This window comes from Aythya fuligula, chromosome 8 (genome assembly GCF_009819795.1).
Source record: "Aythya fuligula isolate bAytFul2 chromosome 8, bAytFul2.pri, whole genome shotgun sequence".
Lineage (NCBI taxonomy): Eukaryota > Metazoa > Chordata > Aves > Anseriformes > Anatidae > Aythya > Aythya fuligula.
In genome coordinates, this window is record NC_045566.1 from 26,077,688 (window position 1) to 26,095,924 (window position 18,237).

General features: G+C 48.1%; 1 protein-coding gene across 1 annotated transcript in view; it reads left to right on the plus strand.

Moving 5' to 3' along the window:
* Positions 1-18,121: 18,121 nt before the first annotated feature.
* The window catches only part of NR5A2 (nuclear receptor subfamily 5 group A member 2), a 78,732-nt gene continuing 78,616 nt past the window's right edge, over positions 18,122-18,237 (plus strand). The window contains exon 1 of the mRNA XM_032192384.1: positions 18,122-18,220. Coding sequence (XP_032048275.1) covers positions 18,139-18,220 — 82 coding nt within the window. The 5' untranslated portion in view covers positions 18,122-18,138. The remainder of the gene's footprint in view (positions 18,221-18,237) is intronic.

Consider the following 18,237-nt stretch of genomic DNA (forward strand, 5'->3'; position numbering starts at 1 on the left):
AACATGGGAAAACGCTAAACAACCTCAACAACTGTATTTCACAAGGTGCTCAGTGTGGGTGCCAAAATAAGATTTCAAAGATATACGGGAAGCTGCAGCCAGAGGAAATATGTCCACAACAGAAGACTGCAGAGGACCAGGCAAAAAGCGAAAAATGGTATCTGAAGCCAAAAGGGAGGAAGGGAATAAGATCAGACAGTAACAGAACAAAGAAGCGAGAGATAAATACATCTGTGTTTGAAGTAACAAAACGTACTTTTATTCTTGTTGTGGAAACATTTTGAGCTACAATTCCAGTTGAATTTTTCTAGTTTAAGTCTAATGATACTATAGGAGACGTGATACAGAAATGTTTGACTTCCTTCCAGAATCCTAGTCTGCTGCAAAATTAGTGTATTCCCCAAACTTTTGAAAGTTCAAAACAATGTCTCAGCTCTTTTCCATTCCCAATATTTTATACAACTAAAATGTCAGTGAGCTCCCTAAAGCAGCTCTCACCAGGGTAAGTTGGGAAAGGATTCTAGTTTATTGTGTGGGGGGTTTTTTTTGTTTGTTTTTTAATAAAGTGATAAAGCTTGTTTGATTTCCACCAGCTGAAGCCAATACCTCTCTTCATTTGCCTGAACACTGATATTGAGTCAGAAAACTTCCACCCCATTCCATCTCTCTTCTGTCATTCAGTGTTTGTCATTTGTCTCAGTATGCTTTGGGTAAATAATTGATCTAATGCATTTATTTATTTTAAGCTTAATGGATGTTTGTTTCAGAACTGAAATTCATGGCAAATTTTTGTGCATTTTATAGATTGTGAAACTATGATGCCTTAATAAGATAATTCCATACAATTTCTGAACATAAGAAATATAAGGTTGCAGGTAGAAAAAGATGACAGTTCATTTACAGCAAAACAGGAATGCCAACAGTGGCATGCTAGCCTCACTAACAGATTCAGAAGTTTCCACACCGTTAATATGAAATGAAAAATCAATAATTATTGTTCAGTCATTACCTCCCATGAACTGATGTACAGGTGCCAAACATGGCAGTAAGTTAATGGTAACCCAAGTCACAGCAGTTGTTTTTCAGGAACAGGCTTCAACTGCCCATTTTACATATCCAGACCTTCTCTAACCTCTTACCCAGAGAGGTTCTCTCCCCACCTTCCAGGTGAAGCCTGGAAGTGCTTGCTTCCAGGCAAGCAGCTAAAAAGGCTCACATTGCAACCAGCTGGTGCAAGCTTTTCACAAGAAGGATCTTGAGAAGGTCAGTGGGATTCTGTCCAGATGCCACAGAAGGAAAAGCTACCATTCACCATGAGCTATGAGAGCAAAAGTAGCTTTTTAATTTTACTACGAGGGAAGCAAAACTATACATCAAAAGGCAGAATCCCAAGAGAGACCATCTGACTGCTATTTGAAAAGCCTTCACATTTCAAGTGAAAAGCACACACAAGTCCCACCAAGCTCTAAAAAAGCACAATTCCATGTGTTTCGTTATAGGCAGTTATATGTGTATATGTTATATGTCCACTCCACAAAGGGATGAGGAGAGCTCCTACAAAAGATCTGTGGCAGGAAGAACAGAATGCGGAATAATGAATGCAATCACTGCTGACTTTATTCACAAGACTTATCTGACTGACGTTAAAAAAAAAAATATATATATATATATATATATATGTATATAGTAAAGGCCTCTCCAATATGTGAGAGAACTCCATCTGCTGCATAAAAGTAAGATCAATCCTCAGGATGAAGAATGGCTGCACTGATATGATAAAGTTGATAGATAATCTAGAAATTCAAGAAAATACATTTATCTAATATATAGCACTTGCTTCACTGACTTAAGTTCAGCCCTAAACACTGAAACTTTCCCTTAGGGTTTGTGGGTTTTTTTTGTTTGGTTGGTTGTTTTCTCCTTCCTTTCTAAACCAGAACTCCTATTGGGCATTACAGGGAAAGAACAGTAGGGTAGACATTTCTTGCATAAACCGCTATGTTTTTCAACTGGTGAATCTTAGATGAACTTGAGACAGTAATTTCATGGTACAAAAGCTATCAGGGAGCAACAAAGGACAGCTGCACCCTAAGCAACAGCAAACTAAGAGCCAAAGGCAGCCACAATATAGACTGGGTAGAGAACTCACCAACAGAGCGCAGTCCCACAGCACAGGAGCTGGTTGAGCAGAGCAGTGGCAAGTCCTACAGAGTCTCCAGCAGTCATCAGATCAAAGCAGAGTAGAATAAGGCTAGGTCTGCAGTCAAAACAGAAAAATACAAATAACTCAGGAACAGGTCCACATCCAGCACAGCTCAGGAAAGATTCTGAGGCCCCAGGCAAGGGCTTAATGGACCTATGGCCCATGAGTGGGGACCCAGGTGAGGCTCATCACAATCTAGGTGAGGGTCATTATGGCCTACTAGTGCACTCCAGGCTCTGACAAAATCTTATTTTTAATCATCCTTCCACTATTATGCTACTATTTTTTTCCTACTGTGTATATATGTATATATATTTGTTTGTAATACAGTATTTTTCAGAGGTCATGATCAGGTCTTCAACTTATTGTGCACGCTGTTGTCTGCACCACAGGAAAATACTTCAGTCTAGAGGGAGGATATGCAATGGTAACTAAAGGAAAGCATGAACAACAGTGGCAGCATGAGATTAATGTGAATTTACAGTTATTAAGGGTGTGGTAGAAGTACCAAGAAGCGCCGGTTTAAGATGAAGAATTTGATCTGAGCATTGTGCAATCAGAGTGACTGAAGAGATTTACATGTATTGTGGCAGATGCACTAATGGCCTGAGTTAGAGCTGCTCCCTGAAAGACAGGGCTCCTCAGAAATCCCACCTGCTCCTGTTCTCCCCAGAAACGTAGACACCTACATTCCAGAGTCATTTGCATTTTGTATTGTCATCTAAGCTTCTAAAATAAAATAAGTATAATGTCTAACAAACTCTGGGCACCTTCTATAAAAAGATATAAAAGTATTAATTAATATGTTATACTAATCTATTCTTCAGGTAATTGCACTAGGCCGACTATGTCCTTGAAGGAATGAAGTATTTCTCAGATCCTAAGTCTATTTGTTATATTTTTCAGGAACTGCTGTATTTATCAAAGTGGTACCTAGATGACTTGGAAGACAATGAAAAAGCTGTGTTTCTGCAGTGCTATATATGCTTGTGAAATATATCTGCTGGACGGAATAGATAGGGTATTTTACTATGAAGCTTACATCTAAAGTAGTTACTGGTGCTCACATTTCAGCATATGCCTCCAGAAAACAACTACCTTAAATTTTCAATTGTCAAGAGAGAGACTAGTGTGCTGTTTAATTATTAGTGCCATAAACCAGAGCAATATTTACCTGACTATAACAGGGCTTAGGAAAATCCACTTATCTCTCTTGCCAGGTGCTACATTTCTCATAGTTATTAATAAAATGATCAGAAATCGTTACTTCTCAATGGCCTTTGCCCCAGTTTGTTTCTCCTGTCCAGCATACTTCACAATGAAAGTCAGCTTTGAAAATGGAACAACTTCTGCACTTGCTTGTTGGGAAGATAGAAAGAAGTGAGAGCTCTCATCTGCACCCGATCCACACCATCATACCAGCACCAAGCCCTGATTCCTCCTCCCTCCAGAGCGAGGCTGGCCCATCCAGCGTGCGTTGCCATCAGCCCCCAGACATCCTCCAGTTCGTGGTTTCAGCAGGAGACCACCCTCTGCTTAGGCACAAAATGCCACTGACCGGCTTACTTTTGTTATCTTTCACTTTCCATTTGCATTCAGCTCAGGCGTACTCCATGGCCCCAAGCAATCCAGTCAGTGTGAGGTGTAGCACACGTGCAGCTCCTTTCAGAGGTAGAAACCGGTGAGATGCATCAGAGCATTCAGGGCCTCCTGGGATGTAGTCACCTGAAGCAAGACTTAAAACTCCCATCCTGCCTCAAGTGAAGATGTTGGGGGTTGTTTTTTTCTGGGGGGGGTGGGGAGGTGGGTTTTGTTTGTTTGTTTGTTTGTTTGTTTGGGGGAAGGGAACTGTGTCATCCCCACGCATATGTACATTATCTTGAAAAAGCAGAGAATTTAGCTACCAAATTCAAAAGGTTTTAAGTACCACTTGACATCCAGTTTAAGACTTTTCCTCCTCTCCTCCTTCCAAAATAACATACTCCTGATATATTATTAATAATGCTCTAAAGACAAACTGCTTTCTGCTCCTGATTGCTGTGACGGATGTGTTCACAACACCTGTTACTGGTCAGTACATGGAAGTCATTTCCCCCTGCCTGTTTCACAGAAATCTGTTCTTTTCTCACAAAGTCAAATACTCTGCTCCTATTTCTAGTAAATATCTCCTAGATAAGCTTTGAAAAGGTTCTGTAACTAATTAATATCTTTTTTCTTTGTATGCCAATAAGTTAGATTATTGAAGAAAAGGAGTTGGGCAAGAAATTAAAATTGAAGCTGCCTACATAGATAGACAGGCAGACAGACAGATAAAACTTGTCTGGATAGCTCTCTCACACTAAGTAAAAGTTTGATTTTCTCTGATGCAGAGAGCCAGCACTAAATCTGTGCCCCACCGAAACACTAATCCTTCAGTTAAGGCCAAAGGAGGACTGCTGTGACCCACAACTGTATGGCTCCTTCTGCACAGAACAGAGTTTTCTTCCCAAGCACTCCTGAAGGCTTCTGGATTGCTCATTTGCACTAAGAAAGTACTTTAAAATGTCTGCATTTACCTCCTCTTCTGGATATTATTTTATTAGCAGAAATATTCACTGAAATAACTTGCTGTAAGTAATTAGCAAGGAAAAATCAGAGGAAGTAATTTTATAATTTCTACAGTTTATTATTCCTCTCTAAATACGGTTTCTACTGCTTTGTGTTCATCCAAGCAGAGAACAAAAGCATATAAGAGACTAAAACATTCAAAGAGATCGATGGATCTCTTTGAATGTTTTTTTTCAAGGGAAAAAAACATTTTTCTCTTTTTTTCAAGGGAAACCCACAAAGAACTTACCATGCTGCTGTTCACCAGAGTTGAATGTGAATATGCTGAAAATCACGCATAAGGTGTAGCACATACCAAAATGTATTTTAATGCCATTCCATTCTGTTATTGAGGTGATAAGCATAACAGCATTTGTATAGAGAGAATAGTATAAGAAATATACTATATTTATATACTACATATAAGAAATGTATATTTATAGTATAGTATAGGAAAAGAAGCAAGACAATGAATAGTGTAGTCATACCATACGACCAAAGAGTAACTGAGAATCAGTTGGTGGAAATGATTTAATAAATGAGAACTTTTACATTTCAGTACTATAATTACTTCACTGAAAACCCCAGAAGGTGAAGAACAACAGATAGATCAGATTCTCTTAATTTCTTTTACAGAACTACTGGGGAAAAGACATAAGACTATTTTCAGTCCCACAGTTTTGCACATGTAAAATAAAATAAAATTCATGAAGGTGGAGAAAATACACTGAAGCATCCAAAATAACTTGGAATGTGATAGATCAGGAAGACTATCAGAATGACTGAAATGAAGAAAAGTTTTTGAAGAGCAATAGAATAGAGTTTGTAAATCCCTTTCCACCTAACCAAAGCTCCAGCTGAAACCAACTGGCCTACTCTCAGGAGGAGATAATGGCTGGGGCCTGTAGGTGCCACGCCAGGGTCAATGCCACGTTTTCCCTGGACTTTCACAAGGATTCTGTCCCTCGTTTGATGTGTGCTGTGCTGAAAGTTTAGCTTTGCTGAAAAGTACTGATAATAAAGTTGACAATACTTTGAGGTGCCATAGAAAGGCAAAGAGGAATATACTGGATTCAGAAAAACTACATCCAAAATGTCAAGGAAAGCTGACAGACCTCACCAAACTGACACCAACATGGACAAGCCAGGGATTAACGCTCTTTGAAAAGGTCTCTGTTCATTTGTCAAGCCACTTCCAGAGCTTGTTTCTCACCATCCTCACATGCCCAGATTAAATGCTATTTATGAAAATGTCCATGAGAGGAGAAATTCCTTCTAATTCCATTTTTGTTGTAAATGGTTGCAAAACAATTTGATGTGCAAGAGTCAAAGGAGGGATTGTTGCCAAGCTTTTGAAATCAGGTACATTTTCTTTGAGGGACATTTGTCTGAGGGACAAACAAGGGACAATTTCGTCATACAAGAACTGGCAAAAAAAAAAAAAAAAAAAAAAAAGACAGTAAATGGTTTTCAATTACCTATGTTCATGAAAAAAAAAACAGAGACAGAAAAGCACATGTGAAATAATAACACTACCTTCCAAAAGTCTTGTTTCATCCTTTCCAGATGAAAATAAAAATAGAATAGAATAATTAAAATGAAATAATTAAAATGAAATACCTGAAAAACACAGATATAAAATGAGTTCATGATGTTGCAGCCCCAGTTAGGAAAAGCTGATCCCAGTAAGACCAGTGGCTTTTACCAGAGACTTCCACATGAAAAGGCTACAGTTCTCAATTACTGAGCAAGCAAAGTATTCAGCCATAAGCACGAGTACTTTATTTCAGTGCAACAAATATGCCTCATTACATGCATCCTTTTTCAGCTGGAGCCCAAACATATCACTGCTAAATATACATGTACAGAGGTGCTGCATCAGGGGCTGATACAGATTGTCCTGGAGTTTTCCTGTGAGTTTATTTTCCACCACTGGACTAGGTACACAGAGAGGCAAAGAAAGTCTGCCTGGTTGTGCACCTGGCATACGCATTCTTCTGTCCATGGAGACAAAGTATCAGAAAGGAAAAAACGAACGTTTTTAAGTGACCCTGACATTTGATACTGATGCAAGAAAGGAAAGGAATGACAGAATTTGAAGCCAAAAGCATGAAGTTTCTTTATATTTCCTATGATTTAGTATCTCTCTCCCCCACACACGGCAGATTCCTTTATAGAAGCCCTTGTACATGGGCCAGCAGTGCTCCAGCAATGTCTCCGATGCCACAGTAGAAAGTTTCTAGCCTCAGTATCACTTGCAGCTCTGCCTTCCTATTTTATCTCCCATCCTGGAAGACACGTGGTTTTGGTTGTTTGTTTCTGATGGAATAAATCATTGTTCATGTTTTTTATGAATAGGATTTTAAACCTATTTGATGATCAAATGAAATAGAATAGACAGAGAGACAGATTCCTTAGGTTTGTATCAAAGCTGTTGTAAAAGCTGGCTTCCAGCTTTCAGTCAATCTAATTAGATAAAATTATCAGTGACCCTGAAAAAACACTCATAGTATCTGTTTCACCTGATTTGCAATTTATTTTTTCCTGTAATAAATAGGAAGATACACAAGCATTGCATGCTTCTGCTTTTAAAGCATTTCATAAACATTACAAGTCAATAATTCACAGCATTGTTGAGAGGCAGTTGGGTACAGTTTGCTCACTTTACAACTGTAAAAAGGAGGAAGAGAAACCTGACTTCTGGAAGTTTTTGGTGCATAGGTCTGTATGATTTCGCTTGCTGCATGTACCATAAACAGTGAATATTTATGACTGGCACTCATTTGAGTGAACAAGTGTGTGAGTAGTACACTCTGGCATGGTAAATAAAGCATACGAAACTCAGGTGCAGTTGTTCAGTAAGAATTTGGAAAATGAGGCCTTCCCTCCACAGCCTGCCACCCTCACCCGGGGGCTATAGAGAGGGCCAGCACTGCACGGACAGACCACTGGTACTTCAGGGCTCCAGGCCATAATGCCCAAGCTCTGGGGTTTGCCACTTCAACCCCGTTATGAGGCCTGCTCAGGCCTAACTGGGAGAAGCCTGAGAGGGTGCTCAGTGTGAGCCCTCAGTAACCCGCCTGCCACTTTATCATCAAAGTGTAACCATTGCGAGAAAGCATATGAAAGAGCATATGCTGCTTCGCAGCCCTCCACAAGTTTCAAGAAAAAAAAACCTGCAGACTTCAAGAGGCTTCAGATCCAGCCCACGGTGGGATAACTTCTCTCTTTTTCAACAGACCTGAAATATCCAATATCATCTGAGCACTCAGGCACACGCCTGCTCTCGGGAAGTGCCCACAGACTCCAGACTCCAGGCTGCAGCGACCGCTGCGGGCACCACGATGGACCCAGGAGGGGCCCCATGGCCGCAGGGAGCCCGGGAGGGTTGGGGTGCCCCCACAGATCCCCTTCCCCTGCGGCCCGGCATGCCCGCAGCCGAGCCGAGAGCCCAGCGCAGCCGCCCGCCGCTCGCAGAGCAGCCCTTGGCAGCCCTCTGACGTGCTGGCAGTGCGCTTCGTACCTCAGCAGCCTCAGAGGTGAGCACAGTGCTGTCTGTGTATCTTAATCCTGGGGTCTCGGTGTTTAGCCACGCCGTAAAGCTCCCGCTTCGCTGAGAGAACAGCGCACACCTTCAGCTGAACGGCCACAACCTGGGGCTTGTCCCCAGCCCGAGGACGGGGGCAATAAAGTGATTGTGTCTGACAAAGCCGCCAGCAGAGGCTCGCGCCTGCTGTCAGTCAGGGCGCTGAATCCCAGGCACATTCTCAAGCCTCCTTTAAGGAATTAATGCTTGCTTGCTTTGCCATCCAAAGAGTGTTTACAGAAGCCAAACCGACCGTGCTTGCTGTCCACTGTGCAAAGAGGTGATGACATCAGGAAGACGGGTCACAAGTCTGAGTTTATAGTCATTACACTTACATTGGTATGGCTTTTCATCCACTCAGTATGATCTTATGACCCTACAACTTTACAACCTTCCACTCTCTGGGCTTCATAGCACCTCTCCATTCCAGGTTAATCATTTCTCTGCCATTATCTGCCAAGAGTTCTTATCTCTTTTGCTGTCACTTTATAACAGGGTCCTCTTATCAAGCTGTACAAAATCACGTGACGGGGCCAAACCTATCACAAGTTCCAATTCTTCTGATTAGAGACTATCATGAAATGGGATACATGGTTTACAGCAGGTCACTAATGCTGGAAAAAGTACAGAGTCCACCGAAAGACACGCTTGTTACTTTCTGAATTCTTGGATAATTTTTTTGTTGTTGTTCATCACGCCGACTTTCACTGAAGGTTATTATAGCCTGGGTCTCAAGGCCAGAAAAGTTTACAGGCTGCACCTCTTCCGTACTCAATGCTGTACACCTTGCACCCAAGGGTACCGTATATTTACACTTAATAATGTCTTCTAGTTCTCACACGGCCATCATACAGGAATCTATAAAACATGGACTTACATCAGTCGGTAAGTAACAGTTTTCTGTTTTGATGACTCTGCGTACATATATTAAACTTGAGGCTGCCCAAACTGAAAAAAAAAATCATTGTGATTGGGCAAGGAAACAAAACCGACTAATTTACACGTGGTTTTAAGCTAATGAGAACTTTATGATGCAATGTAAAAACGTAAGAAAGCAGCTGATGACTGGGTGAATGATTTTTTTCTCCAGAGATGTGATTATCAAATATATCATTGGATAATAGGTAGCATTTTTAATATATTACAATTGCCAATAACTATGAAATCGTGCATGTGTGTAAACATTTGTGAAAAGCACAAATTTATCAACAGATTTAAACTGCTCCTGTCCTGACTGTTCTTGTTGAATAAAACCTCAGGAATGCTTTCATGCTTTTTTCTGTAAGCAATACAGATGTTAAATGCAGATGCCTTTTAATATCTAAACCCGCAGGTATATATTCATGCAGTGGGGGTGGGCCGGATAGTGAAAGCTGGTTAATGCTTTAGTGCAGAGAAGAAGCCAATGCTTTCAGCAGCACATGGAAGGGCACCCGCTCTCCGTTGGGAAAGCAGGCGGGTGCGGGTTGCTCCGGTTGCCGGCACGAGGAGCGTTGCACCCCCGGCTGCCAGGGCTGCAGCGGCTGCAGCTGAGCCCCAGCGGCACCGGAGGTGGCGTGCCAAAGGAGACGGCTCCTGCACAGAGCAGGGGGCTCCTCAGCCTGTACAAGCCCGCCCAGCCATGCTGCAGGTCCCATCGCCCGTGGTTTTGCAAGGCTGTGCCTGGCACAGTGGTTTATGGCAAGGATGAAAGAAGGGAGCTTTGGCCCGGGTGTGGGCACCTGGGCTTGCTCTCCTCCTCTTACCCCCGTAGTGCGTCATTGCATGCAGGCGAGGCACTCACCCTGATGCTGGGTGTGATATGGGCACCTCGCCATCAAGGGAGGCTCTGGGGCTGTGGGGATGGAGGGCGCAGCAACAGCTGCAGGAAATAGCCTCAAAGCTAGCTGGAACCTGGTCTTGATCTCCTGGATGGAGCTGCTGCTTATCCCAAGGAAGGGGAGGGTGTCTGTGGAAGGGCTCCCACCTGGGACCTGGCTGTGCCCCAGACAGCCAGACCCCAGGACCTCCCTTCTCATTCCCTCCTCCTGCCCCACACCTCCTGCACAAGGATCATGCCCAATGCCACAGCGAGCTTTGCTGGGCTGCAACTGAATGGCAGGAGAATAACACCCCATGGACTGCACCACCAGGCCCACAGCCACCCGCCCTCTGGCTGGCAGTGTGCTGGGGTGGGATCCCGGTGCCTCTCCTCGTAGGGAGCCACGTGGTCCCACTGGCAGTGCCCTCAGGTATCCCATCCACAGCACCTGGAGAGGGGAAAATAGGACACTCCTCTCCATCATATTTGACCAGCTAAATGTCATCTTCATAGTCTTCAAAAGACCAGCAGGCCTGGGTTCTCTAAACCATGTGGATGTGAGGGGCAGATTGGTAGAAGACATAAATTATCAGAGCACTGTTGTCATCATACCTCCAAAACACGCTCACACGTGTGCTGTATTGCAGAAATACCAGATCAGATTCATTAAGCGTGGCTCAGGAAAAGCAGGTCTAAAGCCTGTGAAACTCTGGAATTGTGTGTCCTGGGCCTGGGGAGGGTTCTGCTCGTGTGTGTCACCGCACAGCCAGAGGTCATGGTGGCATCCCTGATATCACCCAACTCGGCGTGCGTAACCTGGCCACCACGTACTGCTCAGGGTTAAATGTGACCGGCACCACTCTGTGGGCTTCTGCTTGAGGGTAGGGGGAACAGGTAGGAAGGAGATGGATCCTACTCTTATTTGCTCTTGGAGAGTAAGAAGAAGCTGTCCTCCCAGGGTGTAAGCACAATCTGCACCAGGGCCAGGTGTTCTTAAGGGTAAATCCCACCTCAGACTTTCACTTTTGTCCAGTCCTTCCCAACTCCTCCCTTGTTTTTTCCCCTCCAAGCCGAGGCAGCTCAGGAGGGGCCCTGACAAGACCTCCATGGCCCCAGCCCCTCGTGGCCAGGCTGGAAGGTGCCTTGGTGGGGGCACCCGCAACACCAGCATGGGGCCCGTGGGTGCACCCAGCTGGCATGACTTGGTGTGCGGTATGAATGAGTGAATGAATGAATCCAGCCCCTGTGAATGCAAACAGGGCTCCTCCACTGAGTAAAACGGGGCTGGAGCTGCCCCTCAGAGAGCAAACGCAGCCAGCCCGGAGCTGGAGTGTGAGTGGGCACTAAGCTTTGCCCACACTTGCTTGTAGATTTAGGGTCAAATAGTCAAAAAGGCATCTGGAATCCACACTATCTTAGCAGTACGTCCTATCTGCCAGATGTTGATCATCATAGGGACTTCTGAAAATGCTGATGGAAGTGCCATGGTTTTTTCCTCTACCAGTTTCCTAGGCAATACAAAGCTACTCGGCTAGTTTTGTTTCTCCTCTAATCAGCCTGCTCTTTCAGTGGCTTTAGGGATCCTATGCAACTTTTATAAGCACTAGCTATGATTATTTAACAGAAATAACTGTTTCGTTAACTTGAAAAAAAAATAGTTATAGAGCAGGAAAAATAATCTACTTGCAGTTTCTTACTGTGAGGCTTTTCATCTTGTATAATACTTACTGCCATCTTAATTTTAATGTATGTCCTCAGGCAGTTTACAGTATTATGATATAATTAATGCTCTTGAGTTTGGCAAGGTTTATTTTTCTGTATTATTATTACTAGAGTGCATATATAATGCAGTTTCTTATGACTAACAAAGACAGCAAAGATTTCCTTTAAAAGTTTGGATGAGGATTTTGGCCAGCAATGGTGTGGGCAAAGCTTCCCCAGGAGTGATCGGTTTGGGGCTGCCCATGTGAGGGCTGCAAGACCCAGGTCACAGGCAGTTTATGACAGGGACATTTTGATGCTAGTTTTGACTTTTAGGCAATTTTCTTCTCCTTAAACACTTCTCCCGTTGTTATACTGCAAACGAGCGATTTACAGAATTTGCAGTATTTACACCCATTTTTTTCCAGTTAGTCTAAATACCCAAATGCATGAGGCATAATATCAAGGATGATGCCTGTGGTCTCCAGAGGAAAACCTCCAATGCTGCCAAAACGCCTCCAGCCACTCGTCCGTGCGGGTAATTTAAAGGTCAGCTCTCAGGCTGCCTTTATATAGGGTGAAAGGGAAGAATTATCTGCAGCAAGAGTTGTGCTCGGCTGCAGTGTGGAGAAAAACATTACGGCTTCCCATGCCACGTGATTATTAATGCACAGAGTTTACTCATATACTATCTGAGTACATGATAGATATTGCATAGTTAATGCATGCAGCATTAGATATTAATATATATTAATAGATTCTTATACATACTGAACAGATGTGCTTACGTGCACAATCCTTATCAAGATTCTCAGTATAAACTATGCTATTTTATCTTTCCATAGTTTGTTTCATGGTTATACACTCATGAGTGGAGAAATCGTGTGATATATATATATGAGCTGAGATACGTTGTGTGATACATATATATACGAGCTGAGATACGTTGTGTGATACATATATATACGAGCTGAGATATGTTCATGATGAAGATCAGCTACTAAATTACTTTTTTTTAAAAAATAAAGTTTTCCAAGTTTCAAACCACAATTAATATTTGTGAGAGCGGGGGAAGAAGCAGCCCTAAACATTTTTTTTTTTTTTTTTTCCACCGGCAGATCAAGGTCAGTTGCCTGAGCAAAAAAAAAAAAAAAAAAAAAAAAAATTTCATTTTTAAGCCTGCCTGCGCAGGACAGAAATCAATTATCTCTCCAGGCAGCGGCTGGTGGGGACGCAGCGCAGCGCAGGGGCCGCTCGGGAGGGCAGCGCTGCTCCTCCACCGCCCCGCACCGCCCCGCACCGGGGCTGCGGCTCGGCTCCGGGCGGGTGGGACCCGGCGTGGGTCCCCTGCGAGGTTTTCCCCCCCGCACCGCCAGCGGCAACAGGTCCAGGCAGCGCTGCGCTAGGACGCGCGTTGCCTACGGTGGCAGGCGTGCGGTGGTCGTTAAAAAAAAGCCAAAATCTGGCAGGCTGTGAATCCCGGGGTGCTTCCTGCCTAAAGGCCGCCGCGTGGCGAAGGCTGCCGGGGCTGCCGGCCCGGGGAAGCCTCCGGCCTCCCTCCGCTGCCCCCCGGCCCCGGGGCAGGCTCCGGGCAGGAGCAAGCAGCGGGGCAGCGGCGGCAGGACGCGGGGAGGGCTCACGCCACCTTCCACCACCTCGGCGGTGAGTCACTGAGCAATAAAAGCAGGGCAATCACGGAGATGCTTTACCACCCACTTGGCCCGACACGCTCTTCGCTCTGGAGTATCCCCGAGCTTTGCATCACCCCTCGGTGCCAGGTGTTTATAAAGCAGCGGCGCATTCCAGCGTGCGGCGGTAAGCTCGGCCGGGCTTTAAAAATAGCTGCTCAGTCAATAATTGACTGTTTGGAAATGTTCTCTGCTCCGGACCAGGGAGGATCGACTTCTCCGTAAGGCAGCAGAGAATGATTCGCAGCAGAAAAAAATTGCAACAGGCTTTGGAAAGTGATCCTCTGTGGTGTGCGTTTTACTACAGAAAGTATTTCAGCCCGAAGCACCCACTCCGTTTCGCTGACAGCGGATCAAAAACATTGCAGAAAAATAAAGTATGTTTTTGTGGGTTGTTTTTTCCAGTTCTCTAGAAGGGACAGATTATTTTCTGAAGCCTGAGTCGGAGGCACTAACAACCTCCACCCAAATGAATCCCTAGGAATTAAACACAACATTTCCTCGGCAAAGTCAGGAGAAGTGCCCGTTGGCTATGCGATTTGGAAGGGTTCAAGGAACCCTCCCCTTTGTAGCGCAGGGGTGATCTGTTTGTGACAAGGAAGCAAGGGAGGGGTGAAGACACGGGGAGAGAGAGAAAGAGGAAGAGAGAAGAGAAAAGAGAAGAGAAGAGAAGAGAAGAGAAGAGAAGAGAAGAGAAGAGAAGAGAAGAGAAGAGAAGAGAAGAGAAGAGAAGAGAAGAGAAGAGAAGAGAAGAGAAGAGAAGAGAAGAGAAGAGAAGAGAAGAGAAGAGAAGAGAAGAGAAGAGAAGAGAAGAGAAGAGAAGAGAAGAGAAGAGGGAAAAAGAAGAAAAGAAAGAAAAGAAAAGAAAAGAAAAGAAAAGAAAAGAAAAGAAAAGAAAAGAAAAGAAAAGAAAAGAAAAGAAAAGAAAAGAAAAGAAAAGAAAAGAAAAGAAAAGAAAAGAAAAGAAAAGAAAAGAAAAGCTTGTGATAAATGCATATTCCCTGGTACAAACAGTCTCGTAAAGTTGGGCGGAGGGGTGTGTGAGATGCTGCCGCACACGCATTACAAACGCCGCAGCTGCAGAGGGCTCCTGCGCACGCCGCCCGCTGTCCCCCGCTGCCTGCTCCGGGGCATTTCCCCGGGGCTGGGCCGGTGTTTGGGGCTGTGTGTGGGGCCGTGGTGTTTGGGGCGGTGTGTGGGGCCGTGTGTGGGGCGGGCGGTGTGCCGGGACAGGTTGGCTGAAGCCACTGGTTTCAGGGAGCGATTGCGCAGCTTGACTCTGGGGCTGCACATGTGAGCGCTCAGTGGGAGAGGACGGGGGAGAGGATGCGGATTTCTCTCCTTAAAGACTTCCCCGTGAGTCTTTTTGATTGGCGTCGCATTTAGACTTCCCAGCAGAAACTTTCCAGTCTTTCATTAATTTCTCTCATTTGTTTCTGCGAAGTTTGTCTTGAACACTCCCGCCAAAAAGCTCTCGCTGGAGTTTGCTTGCTGGGGAGGTAAATGAAACCTTCGGGGCACTTCCCTGCGCGGAGGTAGAAGGGAGCGTGCTGTTTGGTGCTCATCGAGCAGATCCTCAGAGATGGAAATGTCCCCGCTTAGGGGAAAAATTGCCCGGGTTCTGTGGCCTCTTTGAAGCTGTAAGAAATAGGAGCCTGCCTTCAAATAGCATCACACAGAGCCCTCCGCCTTGAAAACAGAGAGGTGGAAGAAGCTTCAGATTATTTAAAATTAGACGGCGTTTTTTTAATGTAAATGTACATACATTTAAATAGGGAAGTATAAAATATTCCAGGTCTTGATCCTTGTACTAATCAAGGCTGCTGGAGGCTCCCCGAGCCATCATCTTTTATAATTATAATTACACGCGTCAATCAAGACCTTCAGGCAAAGTCAGAACAAGGCAGGCAAACTCAGGAGAGAAATCACATTTAAAAAAAAAAAAAAAAAAAAGTTTGGAGAACTTAGTAAGGAATGGAGAAGAGATTAGAAGAAAGGGTAATTAAGGTTGCTCAAGGCAATCGTGAGAGCTGGAACTCCATGTTAAATTAAATGTAGCCACAAGGGACCAGGTATCATTTATAATGTGTACTGCCCTAAACTGTTACTTCGGAGAAACGTGGATGTGTAATAACCACTCCAAAGTATTTTCATCTATGGCGATAGCTCGCGGAGCAGCTTTGCAATGTACACTTTGAACGGGCTCCAAAGCCTTCCCGGAGGAATGACACTGAGCCCACGGGGGGGAGCGAAGCGCTCGGGGACGGGGGCTAGGGCCGGACCCGAGGGGGTGGCCGGGGAGAGCCCCTCCGCCGGGGCACAGGCGGCCGTCCCGTCCCGTCCCGTCCCGTCCCACCCCAGCGGCTCCCTCCTGCCCTGTCCGGTCTCGGGATTTTCTTCTCCCCCGGCTTTCTCCCGAAACGCGGGTGCCGTTCCCGGAGCAGAAGTCCCGGGGCGCCTCCCCGCAGCGGGGCCGGCAGGGAAAGCAGCACCTGGTTCCCCGACGGCTCCCCACCGCTGCGCGGCACCCAGGCGAGCCGAGGCCTGCCGGCGAGCCCGCGGGGCCGTGCTCCGACGGCTGCTCTCCCTTGGGGACCCTCAGCCCCCCGGGCTGCCGGGAGCGGCCGCGGGCGGTGCGGCGAGAGCGGGGGTCGCAGCCCGCACAGCCAGGGCCCAGGCGGGGGCTCAGCCCCACCTGCTTCGGCCCGGAGGCGCGGACATCCCCGCTCTCCCTGCGGGCGGCTTGCGGCCTCAGCCCTCAGCCGGCCGGGCCCGCAGCTCGCCACGTCCCCCCGCTAAAACTCGTTGGAGGCGAACCGCTAGGATGTGAAAATGTAAGCGGAGAAACAGCCTCGGTACAGAGCGAGGCTGCCCGGCACCGAGGGGAACGGGAGAAGGGAAGGAGCCCGAGAGGTCCCAGCCTCTCTGCGCGTTGGGTCCGTCCCCGAATTGCTAAACCCTGCGCGGAGAGGGAAAGGAATGAGAGAAAATCGATTTCAGCGCTGTCGGGGCAGGGCTGGCTCGGGATGTGCGCTGCTTTAGACGAAGAGCTCTTCTCCCGCTCGGTGGCTGCGGGAGGTTCAAAGCGTGAGGACCGCGGCGCGCCCGGGCCCGTGGCCGCAGGTGGCCGGTCCCACCCCACGCCCCATCTTTCGATAGCCCCCGGCGCTCAGCAAGTCCGCACCGGGGGCAGCTTTTACCCAATCCGCCCCAATCGATAGGAAACGAGGCACCCGCGCTGCGGGCAGTGCCGCGCCTCGCCTTGGGTCGGAAGCACCTCTCACCGCCAAAGGTTTTCACCTCGGAGCGCGCACAACGGCGCTGAGCGCACGGAAGCAGCGCGGGCGGCAGAAGGGGCAGGAGCCGCTCAGCCCGCCCCGCTGGGCCCCGGCGGGGGCGGGCGGGGGTCCGGCCGGGGTCACCGGGCAGCCCGGACCCCCGGCCCCCGCCGTGCCGCGGGGCCCCCCCGGATCTCACCGCCCAGGCACGAAACGAGCGGTTCGGGACAGCTCTGCAGGCAGTGCCGGCCGGGGAAGGGAGGCACGGCTCCGCCAGGGCACTGGGTTTTGCGCAAACGGTGCAGCGGCACGTTTCGCAAGAAGTTTTAGGGAAGGGAGCCCCGAAAAGCCAGACTAGGTAGGGTGAGCTCAAGCGCGGCTCCTGCCCGCTTATTCCAGGTTCCCGCTGCCCCCCGCCCGCAGGGAAGGCGAGCGCCGGGGGTCCCGCAGCCGCCGCCGGCCCCGGGGAGCCGCCGAGGGGCTGCCCGGGGCAGGGAGGCGCAGCCGGGCTGGTGCCCGGGGGGGCTCCGCTGGGGCTGGGGGGGGGTGACCGCAGCCCCGACCCAACCAGCGGGCGGGGGGCGAGTGGGTTCTGCTCGTGTGTGTGTGTGTGTGTGCGTGTGAGGGTGTTGCTCATCGCGGCCCTGCCTTCCTGGCAGCGAGGGCGGTGTCAGTGCCCCCCTCCGCCGGAGCCCCCCGCGCCCCGCAGCCCCCGGGCTCCGGGAGCGCCTCCCCGCGGGCCAGGGGCTGGAGGTCCTGACTCGGCACCTCCGCACTTGTGGCGGGGGAAAAGGGGGGGGGAAGAAGGAGGAGGAGGAGGAGGGAGGAAGGGAGGAGGGGGACGGGGGTGGGAACCCTGTCCAGCAGCACCAGCGGCGGCAGAGCGCTCCCGTGCACTGTGCCGCTCCGCATGGATCGGGGCGCCGGGCTGCCGCCGCGCTGAGCCCCGGGCGGAGCCGCTGCGGGCTCCCGGGGTCGCCCCTTCCTCTCCTGCGCCCCCCGACCTTCCTCCTCCTCCTCCTCTCCTCTCCGCCCCCGCCGCCTGCAGCCCGACCACCGCAGCCGCGGGCACCCGGCGGCGCTTCCCGGCGGCCGGGGCCGCTCGGTGCTCCCGCGGCAGCAGGGCAAGGGCTGGCGTGGAGCAGAGGGAGGAAAGAGGAGGAGGAGGAAGAGGAGGAGGAAGAGGCAGCGGCCGCCGAGCGCCCCTTGGTCCAGCTAAATCTGTGCTGCCGTGTCCAGGTGCTGGTGTCGCGGACGGTCACGGAGCCCCCAGCCCGGCCCGCAGCCGCCTTGTCATGCTGCCCAAAGTGGAGACGGAGGCCCTGGGACTCGCCCGGTCGAATGGGGAACAGGGGCAGATGCCGGAAAACATGCAAGGTAAGGGGGGACAGGCA